We start from the raw sequence: 13,698 nt of genomic DNA on the forward strand, positions 1-13,698 counted from the left end.
AACAAATCAGATCAACATTTTTCCTAGTAAACATTTCACCTATTTCAAGAATAAATAATTATTCATTAGAATGTTTTGATTAAAACTCTTTTCCCTAGGAAAATACCAACAGTAATAATGTCTCTTCTTTTTGTTCTCACATATGTAACAAAAAAAATCACTGCATGATCATAATTCGGAAATAGTTAAGGATCAGCAAGCTTCTGCCATCCATAGGAGAAGAATCAGAAAAACGAGCCTTACAATTTGGAGGGTATTTTAGTACAAGGTATTTCCATATTTCATTAGGATTTGGTTTCCTCCTATAAGATCTTCATTCTCTCTCTGTTCAAATCTTTATGATTTTAAACATTAAACTTCCAAACTAGTCTACTTGTGGTTGTTAGTGATCACTGTCTGAAGACAAAACTGTCTAAAGATAAAAACAATTTAGTGTTGCAAAGAAATATTACTATGTTCCTTTTTTTTTCTTTATAAAATATTGATTTTGCTCTTACTTCTTTTTCAGCATCTTCCAGTTTCTTTTTCTTACTCTCGGGCATTAAATCATCCAACCAGCTGAGTTCCCGCTTCGTGAACAACAAGTCCATCAACTTTCTTACAAATACCAGGGCTAACACCTGAAGTAAATAATAAACTAGTTTAAAGTGGAAAAAAAATTAAAACGAGAGGTGTAGATTTGCCTGTATGGTTTTTGGTAGAAACAATTTCTATTAGGCCTGATATTAAAGTAAAAATTAAAGATATATATGTATAAAACATTGTCTAGACTTCTGCTTCCTTCATTTTCTTTTCTTACTACATCCCCACAATAATGACTATGATTTTACCCAATATGAGTCTATTAAATAAGCTATTTAAAAAAAACTATAAAATGTATTTGACTGTTTCCTTAAATACATGTAGTTAATAGTTTATACTATATTAAATGAACACTAGAACATTCTTAGCTATACTAATAATTACGAAATTATTTAGTCATTCAAATTCACTATAGTTTTTGAAGAATTTGAAACTTGCCTGAAACATTTAATACAATGTTATTTTTTAAAATCCTCCTAATTTTTCATATTTGCTAGTATCTTTAATGTTAAATTTTGGAATAATGCATTTTTCCATCCAGCTTCAATTAATTCAGACTATCACAAACATTCAGAGTGATAGAGACAAAACTAATAGGAATCACTGAAATTCATAGGCATTCTTAAACCCTATCTTAGTCACTACTTTGAGTGCCAAAACTTATATTTTCCAATAATTGTTCAAAATGACTCTGTTGTTCCAATTTCAGTTCATGTGTTTATGTTTCCAAAGAGACCAGCAAACGAGAGAAAGAGAAAAATAGCTGACAGAAGTTTCATACCATCATGGGAAAGACAATAGCAGCTCTTGAAACTTTTATTATCCACAAAAGGCCAAGGCAACTCATCTGAATAATTGTGAAGAGATGCACTTTTCGAAGTGGTACGTGCCTTAGGTATATAAAATCTGGTTGATGTTTTGCAGGCATCCAGAAGAGCTTTATCCTATCAAAGAACTAAAAGATTAAACAGACTAAATTGTTTTTAGGTGTAAGACAACAATAAAAGTAGGACAAGTTGATGTTTAATATGGTCCACAATTTGGGGTTAAATGACATACCTGGATAACACTAACTTGATATCTGGGCATCAAGACAATGGGATTGTTATGCTTACCCTCTGAAACACTACAGTTTCAGTTAAATAACAGCCCACATTTTCTTGAATATGGAGATGGGTTACAATTTAGAAGAGTTTAAAAATAGAAAGCCAGTGTTAAATATTGCTACCTTGAAGAGTGGAGCCCTGTGAAGCAAAACATAATTACCATCTTCTTTTTCCTTGTCACATCACAATCTCTTCCTTTATTTGCCCCTCAGTATTGGGATTCCTGGACTCTCATTCTCTGTTTTCTTTTCTCCTGGAATAGTTCATCCATACCCATGGCTTTGACTTTCACATACTTGCTAATGATTCACAGACCTACGTCTCTGCCTTAGCTCACTCCTGAGTTCTAGACCCTTATCCAGCTGCTAAGTATGGTATTTTAACCTCCTATTTTGACTCTGCTGTTTTGACTTTGCCCCTTTAATCCCCAACAAAAGTTTAGATGCTGTCTTTATGAACACAAACATCTTGACAATAAAAATTAACCTAAATAAATTTTGTTAATAAAGTACGTTCCAGAGCAAATTTTGTTAACTGTATTTAATTTCTTGATTAACTTTATATACAGCACTGTCAAGTCATTTATATATTTTCAGTTGTATTTTATTAAAATTATTTTAATCTCAATCAATGTTATTTCTGTTTCAATCTTGCCATAAAGATAGTACATAGTATTACATAACACTATTGTTATAGTACTTCATACTATTATGTTACAGCTTTGACTTTGAGGGCTTTTTTTAATCAAGCAAACCAATTTTTCTCTTTTTGAATTTTATAAATTAAATGCACACAGGAAGCTTAAATCTTTAATCACATTTTATTTACTAACAAATCATACTGCATGATAGTTTTATTTTATGTAGATTATTTGGTTTATTGTTCTTTGGCCAAGTTTTGCAATTGTCAGTGTTTCCAATTGGAGGCAATTATTTAGAAAATAATGGTTTCAATCACTGTCAGTCACTGTTTTATTTCATGCCATCTCTACAGTAACATCCATTATGCATTTTCAAAAAGTAATATTAGATTTTGTTTCTTAACTAATTTATTTTAAAAACCATAGGCAATTCTTATCAAATATGTCAAATTAATATGCCAAGGAACAGTTGCCCATTGAGTCAAAATGTTAGAGTCAAAACACCCTGTTTTACCAAGACCTGCTTGTATATATAGTAGGAATCTCAAACTCAACATAAACCTATCTTCCCTTCTGTGTTCTGTGTCTTATGGCATGACATGACCTTCCTTTCCTCAGTTATCTAAATAAGAATCATACATACATTAGTTCATTCCCTGACCATTCATTTATTCATATTCATTTATATATTCCAAAAACATTATTGAAACATTCTATCTATGCTACTAAGTGCTGAACTCATTCCTGAATAACGTCTCTCCATTCTGTCCATGTACATGTCATTGTTTTAAAATTTCTATTTCCTAAATATTATTTAAACTTAAAAGTCATTAAATAAACAAAAACTTGGTGCACGGTGGAGGTAGGAATAGGAAAGAAATAAAATAAAATCTTCTGGCTTACAATGGAATATTTCCTTTTCTATAGAGCTAGTTTTTCCCAGCCACCATTTCTCCATTTGTGAAGCTGTTATTGCATAAGTGTACTTCAGTGTGTGGGTGCTTCAATTGTTATTGTTTAAATGGCACATTTGCTTTACTTTGGATTCCTGAAGTGTTGGAATGAATATAGATGTGGGTATATATCTGAATGCAGAAACAGCATTCATGAGAACACTGTGATCTGTTTTTTCTGCCATGTTTCACAGTGAGAAGCCCAGATAATAAGTTTCTTAATATTGCCAAACAAGCAGGTAACATAGATTCCTTCAATAGGGTAAGAGAGTAACATGCTGCTGGAACTGATGATATTCAGCATATGTTTAAATAATCATCATCATGATAAATGTATTCTGAGTTTTACATTTGGTTTTTATTATATCCTAGTATCAATATCACATTTCCCCACCCAGTTAGCTACAATTCCAAATAGGAATTTCAGCTGCCTGGGCTTGGGGCTCACTTAAATTTTCACAAACCCTGTTTCTCAGTGTGAGACCCTGTTCGTCAACGTGTGCCTCAGCTTGATGTTTCATTTGTGTTCTTTAAAACTCATTATATTTAACTCATGCCCTTTGATAATGTTTTCTTCAATTTTCATTTAAAAGATTCACACCCCAAATAATTCCAAAACTTGACATTCTTGTTTAATTCTAAACCTCATGAGTATAAAATCATGTGGAATTAGAGGAGAAAATCTGTTGAAACCTATCATCAAAATGATTTTACATTGTTTCTTAAACTCTGCTGCTGTATTTATGTGAGCCTGGGGCCTAATAATAAATGCTTTTCACTTACAGATGAAATTAGTACTCATGGAACTTTTGCCAAAGGCAAAAAAAAAAAAAAAAAGGGAAAAAGAAAAACAAACAAAACCTCTTCTGTATTCTTTCCTAATGGCTTACAAAACAAATTCTATCAAACTACACTTTTCATACATGAAATTTTAAATGAGCAAATTAAACCTAATTTGAGTAAAATTAAAACATACAACATGGCTTAACCATCTCCCACTCCCAGTTCATTTTTCCCAGTGTCAGGATGAAGAGTCAGTCATACAATCAACTTTGGGTGTTCCGTGACCTGCAATGACTTCATACTTAAGTTTGCCTCAGACTGGCAGCCAGTATTGTCTTAAGGCCTAAGTGCTGCTTCTTCTCCCAAAGTCAGAAGCTGGTTAGTCATTTGCTCAGGAACAGAGATCCTGTGCTGCCTGTCCTGCAGGTTAACTATCCTCTTACATGCTACGAACAACAGCGAGTCTAGCTGTGTTATAGAAAAAAGCTGCAATTTATTTTTGCTTTTCAGTTGACAAAATACTATACGATAAATAAGTCTCTAGTCTCTTTTTCAAAAACACTGGAGTGTTGGGCTAAATAATGTTAAATTATAAAACAAGATTTTTCAAGGGACAATTTAAGTAGAAATCTATTAGTTTGCGAGGACTGTCCTAACAAATTACCACAACTTGGCGGTTTAAATCAATAGAAATATATTCTTCCACACTTGTGGAGGCCAGAAGCCTAAAGCAAGATATTGGCAGGGCCACACTCCCTTTGAAGGTCTTAGGGGAGAAAACTTCCTTGCCCCTTTCAGCTCCAGGTGGCTCCTAGTACCCTTGATTTATGGCAGCAAAACTCTAATCTCTTTCTCCCTTTTTTTTTTTTTTTTTTTTTTTTGAGACAGAGTCTCCCTCTGTCGTCCAGGCTGGAGTGCAGTAGCGTGATCTCGACTCGATGCGGTCTTCACCTCCTGGGTTCAAGTAATTCTCCTATCTCAACCTCCTGAGTAGCTGGGATTACAGGCATGCGCCACCACACCCGTCTGATTTTTGTATTTTTAGTAGAGACTAGATTTCGCCATATTGGTCAGGCTGGTCTCAAACTCCTGACCTCAGGTGATCCGCCCGCCTTGCTCTCCCAAAGGGCTGGCATTAGAAGTGTGAGCTGACCGTGCCTGGCCTTCCTACATCTTCATATGGCCTTCTTCCCTGTGTCTCTCTGTGTTCTCCTCTCTTTTTTTTTTTTGAGACAGAGTCTCTCTCTGCCGCCCAGGCTGGAGTGCAGTGGTGCAATTTCCACTCACTGCAACCTCTGCCTCCTGGGTTCAAGCAATTCTCCTGCCTCAGCCTCCCAAGTGGCTAGGACTACAGGTACCCACCACCACACCCAGCTAATATTTATATTTTTAGTAGAGATGGGGTTTCACCATGTTGGCCAGGATGGTCTTGATCTCTTGACCTCATGATCTGCCCACCTTGGCTTCCCAAAGTGCTGGGATTACAGGCATGAGACACACCGCACTCAACCCTTCTCCTCTTCTTATAAGGACCACAGTCATTAGATTTAGGGCCCACCCTAAACCCATGATTATCTTGTCTTGAAACCCATATCTAATTACATAGGCAAATAGTCTATTTCCAAGTAAGGTCACATTTTGAGACACCAGGTGGACATAAATTTTCAGGAAACACTCACTATTCAACCAATAACAGTATCATAAAAGAAATATGTGGGAAGAATTTGCCTACAGCTTCTGTAAAAATTTAGAATACACTTGTGGAGGTTTTAAAATGTGTCTACAAATTCTTTGATACTCTTCTCTTCAAGAAATAGTCTCCCTTTTCCCTTCAGTTGGGTGCAAGCTGGACTTAGTGGATAGCCTCTAACAAATAGAAAACATGGAAAGACCATGTATGACTTTGAAGACTAAGTCAAAAAGTACTTTTCATCCTCTTTCTCTCTCATTCTCTTCTCTCTTCTTTCTCCTCTCTCTCTCTCTCTTTTATATTGCTCACTCTGAAGAAGTCACATTCCATGGTTTGAGGACACACTAAGTATTCCATGGAGAGGCCACTGTGGCAAAAGACTGAGTCATCTTACTAACAGGTAGAAAAGAACTGATGCCCTCATGCCTACAGTTGCGGAATAGCCATTTTGCAAGCAGATCTTCCAGCACTATCAAACCTTCAGATGCTGTGGACCTTGTCCACACCCTGACAATGGCCACATGGGACATCCTGAACCAGAACCATCTGGCTGATCTGTTGCCAAATTCATGCCTAAAATATTTATTTAACCAACATTTACTTAAATAATTCATAAAGTTCCCTTTACACTTGAAACTGCCTATATCTTTATTTTAGTCTAATTTTGAAAATAATCCTATAAATATAACAGTAAAACAAACAAAACAAGGGGGAAAACCCCCAGGATGTCACTATCTCAACAAATTGTTTTTATTTCTACACCTTCCTTTACAACCCAGCTCAAGCTCATAGCTTTATAAACCTATGGTCGGTAGTTTCTTACTTTGTATTATGTTGTAAGCATTTTTGCCATGTTACTTTTGTAGTTCCTACAATTATCAATTTTCAGTGAATATACCATAGGTTACCTAATTATTTTACTGCTGTTAGAGAATTGGGTTGTTTCCAATATTTTAATAGTATGTGTTACAATGAACATCTTTGTACATAAAGACTTTTCCTATTCTTACCAATAGATGTCCATACACATGATTAAAGTGTCAAATATTATAAATATTTGGATATATATTGAAATATACTACTATGATTTTTCTAAAAATGCTGTAAAATCTAAGCCTCTTACAGTTTTAATATACTTATGATAAAGAAAAGTACCATAAGATTATGAACCTTAGATGCTGGAGAGAATCTTCTTTGACTTTTGTAACTCTGACAAGTTTGAAGAAATTTAATTGTGGTCTAAAAGCTGTTCCTCAGGTGGTGTCATTTTCTCAGCTGTCACATGACTTATCAGTAGACCTTAAGGTCAGTCATCACAGATGTGCCTGTAGTACTGTAAGTAATTTACCTGAATTCCCTTTAGAGATGAAGCACCCATATAAAGAAACACTCCATATAGCACTGGCATGGGAATAAACTGTAAAAGAACAATTGGAGAAAAGGCAGAAATCACTTTCAAATATATTATGGTTTTGCATTTATCAAAGGAAAAAACAGGGAAAAAAGGCATTTTTGAATAGAAACAGTATAGTACAGATTCAGAAGACAAGGATTCAAGTTCCAGCTCTAGCATTTTTAGCTGTGTAACCTTAGGTAAGTTACTTAGGCTCTCTGTGCCTTAGTTTCCCAGTATCTAAAAGGAGATGATAACAATAGGGTTGTTTTAATTATTTAATAGGTCAAAATCTATTTTTAAAAACGATGTAGTATATAATGAACAATAATATTATTATTATGCCACTTTGGGGACAACTTGAATTTTGTTTTACAAAGATAAGATATTTGGATTAAAGGTAAAGAATGAAGCTAACATTTAGATGTGTTTCCTGTATTATGCCAGGTATTTGTAAATATATGGATAATTCAGATTTTCTCTTTTATTGGAATAGTTCACATCATCTTATGTCTATAAGATAACTACTTATATAACAGAGATTAATTCATGCAAAGGTACTTGTGTTAATGATCAAATACAAGCAAACTAGTGTAAGTGATTAAATAATTTAATTAAAATGTCAAATTGTAGGCAAATAAAATGTGTTGTAATTTATAGTGCAATTAACAAACCTTGGAAATATCTGACAAAATTACATGACAAAATAATTACAGTTAATCCTCTTTAAAATAGATTTCAAGTTTTGTGTGAAAAAAATCAGTATATGCAATGATGATGTCCAGACAGTGGTTTTATAGAGCACTTAAAATGGAAAACTGCATATGTGACTATAACAAGGCTCATCCCTTCACCTCTATCTCTTATTAATAGTAAGTAATATTAACTGCTAATATATTTATCCACTGACAAGAAAATAGAATCTTTATGAATGCCTGTAATGAATTTGGGTCACAAGTCAGTCAGAAACAATGAGTGACTTTTTCCCATAGCTTGATCACCATTTCAAAATTGTTACAATAATTTACTCATCAAATTTTATTTTGCCAGACTAAATTTTTATGTATTTAAGGGTTTTAAAATATAGGACATAATTTCCCTCCCTTAGGTTATGAAGAATTATATAAACATGGTTAAGAAATTCATCACTTTCATCACATGCCACACAATATTTGCAAATTTATGGCTCAGATTCAAATGAAAATTTTAAATGATGATAAATATATTCTTCTTTCTCTCAAGTTCATAAAGACAGATTTTGTTACCTTCAGAATACTGGTCATAAAGACTGATGAACCCATAAGAATAAAAATCATAAGCCCAGTAACCCTTTGCTCCCGAATGCCGAGAAATTTGGGTTGTTCTCCTGGAGCTGAACATTCTGATTCCAGTTTTAGGCTATTGACATGAGTGATGGAGAGGACTGTGGCAGCCACAAACCATGGCAGGCCCATGATGGAGCATACACCGAGCATGACAGCCACCATTAATAGGTCCAGATGGTACCCACAACCTTTCTGTTTAAAAAAGAAAGAAAGAGAGAAAGAAACTGTGTCAATAACAGGGCTAAGGGTGGCCTAACTGCGAATAGAAACCACTTCCTGATGATACTCAACGAGCCCTTCATATCAGATCTCCTAGAGTAACTCTTAAACAAACATTCAGTTTCCATTTGCCCTCTTTTGTCTCATTGGATGACTTTTATTAGAAAAAATAATATCATGGAGCCTAAGCTCCCCTGTATAGTCATTTTTTCCTTAATATAGTGCTATCTTGTTCTGATTTGTTTCAGTTTCAGCACTAGACAAATTAAGTCCCTCCTTAGAAATCAGTTTTTTGTTTTCTATTTCCACTGTTATGCTACTCCACTGTCACTGACCTCCAGGTGTTGCAAACTAAGTGCCTCCTAGGACCAGGTAAGAAATGTAAAGGAGGAAAAATAGGTGCAATGGGGTGTGTGGAAACTGCCCTCTTGCACAGACAGGGTGCTCTCTGAGGAGGGATATCAAAGATAGGGAAGAGCACTCCTTCCATACCCTGTAGGAATCAAAAGTGTAGAGCCTCAGAAGCAGCCAAAGGGATGGCCTATTTTATGTTCCACCTTTTATTTTTAATTTTTAGTGACTGCTTCATGAGAGGCAGTATAATAAAGTGGTTAAGAATATAAGTTCTGGAGTCAGACTGCCTGGAATGAAATGCTAGCTCAACCAATAAATCACTTAAGCTCTTGCGCCTCTTTTTCCATATCTGAAAAATGATGATGATGATGATAGGAGAAGGTACCTCACTGGACTGTTGCGATAATTAAATTAGTTGATGTTGTAAATCATTAAGAATAATATCTGTTGAATAGAAAGCGACCAGAAAATGTTAAGTACTATTATATTCTAGTAGTTAAACAATAAATGTTTCTTTTGTACTCATTAGGTTTCAAGGCTCCTTAATAAAACTATTAATATGTTTCTTAAGAGCAGATAACTTATATAATTTCTCAGTATTTCCTCTAGTTTTTAGCACAATCATTGGCGCACAATAAGCAATCAATAAAAGTTACAAATCGACTTTTTTGAAAATAAAATACGCATCAAACATTTCAGAATCAAATTTAGTAAGTGTAATTTTAAAATAAATACAGCAGTTAAATTTGTTATTATGATCATGAGCAGAAATTACCAATTCTTATAGGAGAATAATAGTCTTTTTTAGAAGTAGTTTTATATAACTTCAAGCAGTTTGTAGTCAATATGAGAGCTCTTATAGCCTGGAGTGTGAAATGCACTATTTATTGCATATTTGTCATGGTAGTCTTTTCTCTGTGATCTTTTCCTGTTTTCTTAGTAAGAAGATTCTTAAAGTCAGTTGTACTTTCTTTCCTTTCTGCTCATCCCTTCCAAATTATAAAAGTGCAAGAGATGATAGTGAGGAGAAAATGAGAGTTATGTACCTAAGGACCTGTTCCTCCTATGTTGACACCAAAGCAATGGTAAGCTTCATTGGTTCAGCTTACTGGGGCAATACTACAATTCACCAAAATATCTAACTCAATTTCTTGAATGAATATGACTCTGGAGACTTCTCTTTGCAAGTAACTCAATAAAGAATTTTATTAGTAACAGTTGAAGAGTAGGAAGAGAAACTGCCTGGTGTCAGCATAACCAAAAAAGCATAGGAAAAAGTTTTGCCAGGAACATAATATCATCCCTTGGCCCTTTTGCAAAACATTTTGGAAGATGTAATTCCATAGAATAGAACTCAGATTTTGGTCCCTTTAAAGGACAATGTCTTAAGCAGTTTGAGAAGTGTTTTGTCCTAGCAACTCTGGAGTGCGAAGGATGTAGAACAGGGAAGGACCTCATACTTAAGCCTCTCCCTCTGAGGGAGTACAATGTGAATGGTGCCCCCTTGGAGCTGTTTTGCAAAATTATGGTACTGCTAAGAGAAAATGAAAGATGTAAGAGGAGCTGGTGGCTGTGAGATGAACATCAGAGGAGGGCAGAAGACAGGGGGCCTTGAGAGTCAGGCTTGTACTTTTTAGCACACCTGGACTTTCTCAGAGTCCACATTCACTACATCTCAATAATATGAGGGAGACCTTCGTCATGATAGTGATTTCCAGTAGCTCTCATTGAATGTTTTAAAAATATGATACAAATGTAAACAGTGGGATTCTGAATTGCAGGAAGTAGGCAAAATAATTCTTTCAGAGGAAATAATTGCTTTTCTAAATTTATAAAGCTAGTTTTGTAATATATAAATATATAACAAAAACAAAAATATAACTTCCTCTAATTATGCTGTACAACAATGGGAGCATCTCGATTTAATGTAAACCAAAGGAAATAAATAAAGCAGTTCTTGCTCTTCCCCTAACTAACCAGTATCCTTCTTGCCTTTCATTTAAAATGTCTTTAAAAACTTGGACTTTGTAACAAAATTATTAGCTGATAGGCATGACAGCCAAAGATAAGTATCCCTTTGTCAGACAGAGAACTCTACACCTTCTAACATATTTCTGTAGACTTTTTTCTCAAATAAAGACAGAGCTAGAGCTTTTATTCTCACATTCATCCATGAATCACAGGAAATGGACATATGGGAGGAAAAGGGAGCATAGCAACAGGTGATGCTACACCAGACCCCACTAAAACCAACATGCAGCAAGACAAGAGGCCAGCCAAGAGGACCATCTGATACCCAGATGCCACTGCTGAAAAAATTCATTTCAAAGCTTGGCAGCAATTTCCTGCATCTGTCAAGTTAACCACATAAAAGACTATAGATTGACATGAAGAACCAGGCTGACAAAGAGGGCAAAAAAGAACATATCAAATGCCATAATCATCAAGAGAATATGGTGCCAAATGAATGTTGCAAATGCATTCATTTACTCAAGTGATCCGGGATTGTATTGCTGTTTATTAAAAATGATGTCAAAAGAAGCCTGAACTGTCTACAGAAACATGTAGAAAAGCCCACAGTTGTATCTTAACAGAAACTTTCTTTTTTATAAGATTATATCTCTCTTTTCACATTTAGAGAATGTGCTTTAAAAAACCCAAGTAGATATTTTTAATGCTTTTCAAAGGGATTCAGTTAACTTATGCCTAATCCACTTCTCTAAGGGAGAAACAAACAAACAAACAAATGCTAGAGAGAGTATGGATTTATATGTACATTTATGTGTAATATATATGACACTTCACATTCTCAAATTTTTATATTTGCCTCTTCTGTCACTCTGGAGCTATCCAAAGGATCATAGGATGCAATGAGTTCGAGTTTTACTAATTTTGAGCTCCCCCATTCTTCGGGAGTAGTAAGCCACCTATGCAGTGCAACACAGCTTTATTGTGTACATAGTGACACTCATGAAATGATAAAAACATTTTTTTTTTTGAGATGGAGTGTCACCCCGTCGCCCAGGCTGGAGTGCAATGGCATGATCTCAGCTCACTGCAAACTCTGCCTTCTAGGTTCAGATGATTCTCCTGCCTCAGCCTCCCCAGTAGCTGGGATCACAGGTGCCCACCACTACGCCCAGCTAATTTTTGTATTTTTAGTAGAGATGGAGTTTCATCATGTTGGCCAGGCTGGTCTCTAACTCCTGACCTCGTGATCCACCTGCCTTGGCCTCCCAAAGTGCTGAGATTACAGGCGTGAGCCACCGTGCCTGGCCAATAAAAACATTTTTATCAGCAGGAGAAATATCATCTAAAAGAAAACAAACTACTAGTTCTGGCAATAGAGGTGAAGAAAAAGTAAAAAGATCTAAAATATGTTTGGGAGAGACAAAGAATGAAATGAGGAATTCTGAGTTGATTTGGGTATATGTAGACTTAGATACATGATGTGGAGTCTACCAAGTGTTTGATACACAAACTACAAAACATGATTCATTAAACAATTTCGGGGAATGCTCCAACCAAGGCAAAAATGGGTTTTCAAGTGAGAAAAGAAAATTAGTAAAAGCTGAAAACGCTTTCACAAGTGGTTAGCTTGTGGTCTGGTGATATACTCAAGAAACACATCTTTTAGTGAAAATGTGGTTCAAGTCAAAGCCAGGAGACTTTGCAAACATTTCAGTGAAGCAACAGGCGGGGAGAAGGACTATGGAACAAACTGTTACTCTGAGTAAATAACATTCTGAGAAGGTGATTTTGTTGTTGTTAACGGGAAAACCAGTAGCATCAGACCACACTCTACAGAAGCTTATAGGAGACAAGAGTTATAGGCCCAATAGGAATTCAATGTAGATGAAATACATCTTCACTGGAAGAAATTTGCTTTAAAAGTATTCATATCTAAGAAGGAGGATGGAGAGTTCAGATTCACAGTGGCCAAGAACAGGCTGACTTTTCTGCCTGTGGCCATATAGCAGAGTTTATGATTAAGCCAGATTTGCTGTGTCATTTACTAAACCCAGAGTAGTAAGGGGCAAAAATACACAACTTTTGACTACATAATCATTTATTTGCACAATAAAACAGATTTAGTAATGTAGCCTCAGGTTTATTTTAGTGACAAAAATAGTTCTAGTTCTGCATTTAATTCTATAAATGCAAGTACTTGAAAGGACCACTTAAATAATGCTTTACGACATTTTTGTTATTCCACAGCATATGTGAAGGGGGAAATTAGTGTATTTGTCAATGTGGAGCTTTAGAAAGGCTGTGAATGTCAAGGGCTCATGAAGAACAAGGAGTAAGAACAAGTGTCGTGTGATTTATAAGGTTGAAGGCCCAGGAAAGGGCAAAGATTCAGAATGGCCAGGAAGGTAATATCAATCTCAGCACACATTTCACTTCCACACTTTGTTTTAATATGATTCCACTTACAATAATAAAAAAATGCTGCCTGAATCCATTTAACTGATGGCCCTTACAAAGGATAATTTTTCAGTGAACACACTAGAATTTCTGCCTAATTATAAAGGCTAAAAAAATCTTTTTTGAAAGATAAATAATAATTATATGGCTTACTTTCTTCGTAAAACAGGTTTTTTAGTTGATTTTTAAAAATGTATCATTTAATAAAATACATAAAGTTGTGAG

General features: G+C 35.1%; 1 protein-coding gene across 14 annotated transcripts in view; it reads right to left on the minus strand.

The window, feature by feature from the left end:
• Positions 1-13,698, minus strand: part of SLC4A10 (solute carrier family 4 member 10) — a 356,421-nt gene that overhangs the window by 19,586 nt on the left and 323,137 nt on the right. For 13 of the 14 annotated variants that reach the window (XM_030796800.1, XM_030796798.1, XM_030796797.1 and 10 more), the window contains 4 exons: positions 8,413-8,664; positions 7,103-7,171; positions 1,364-1,537; positions 498-620 (listed from right to left, as the gene is read on the minus strand). In XM_030796800.1, coding sequence (XP_030652660.1) covers positions 498-620; positions 1,364-1,537; positions 7,103-7,171; positions 8,413-8,664 — 618 coding nt within the window. The remainder of the gene's footprint in view (positions 1-497; positions 621-1,363; positions 1,538-7,102; positions 7,172-8,412; positions 8,665-13,698) is intronic. The other variant, XM_030796802.1, reaches the window with a different exon arrangement.

Source organism: Nomascus leucogenys, chromosome 17 (assembly GCF_006542625.1).
Source record: "Nomascus leucogenys isolate Asia chromosome 17, Asia_NLE_v1, whole genome shotgun sequence".
Taxonomy (NCBI): domain Eukaryota; kingdom Metazoa; phylum Chordata; class Mammalia; order Primates; family Hylobatidae; genus Nomascus; species Nomascus leucogenys.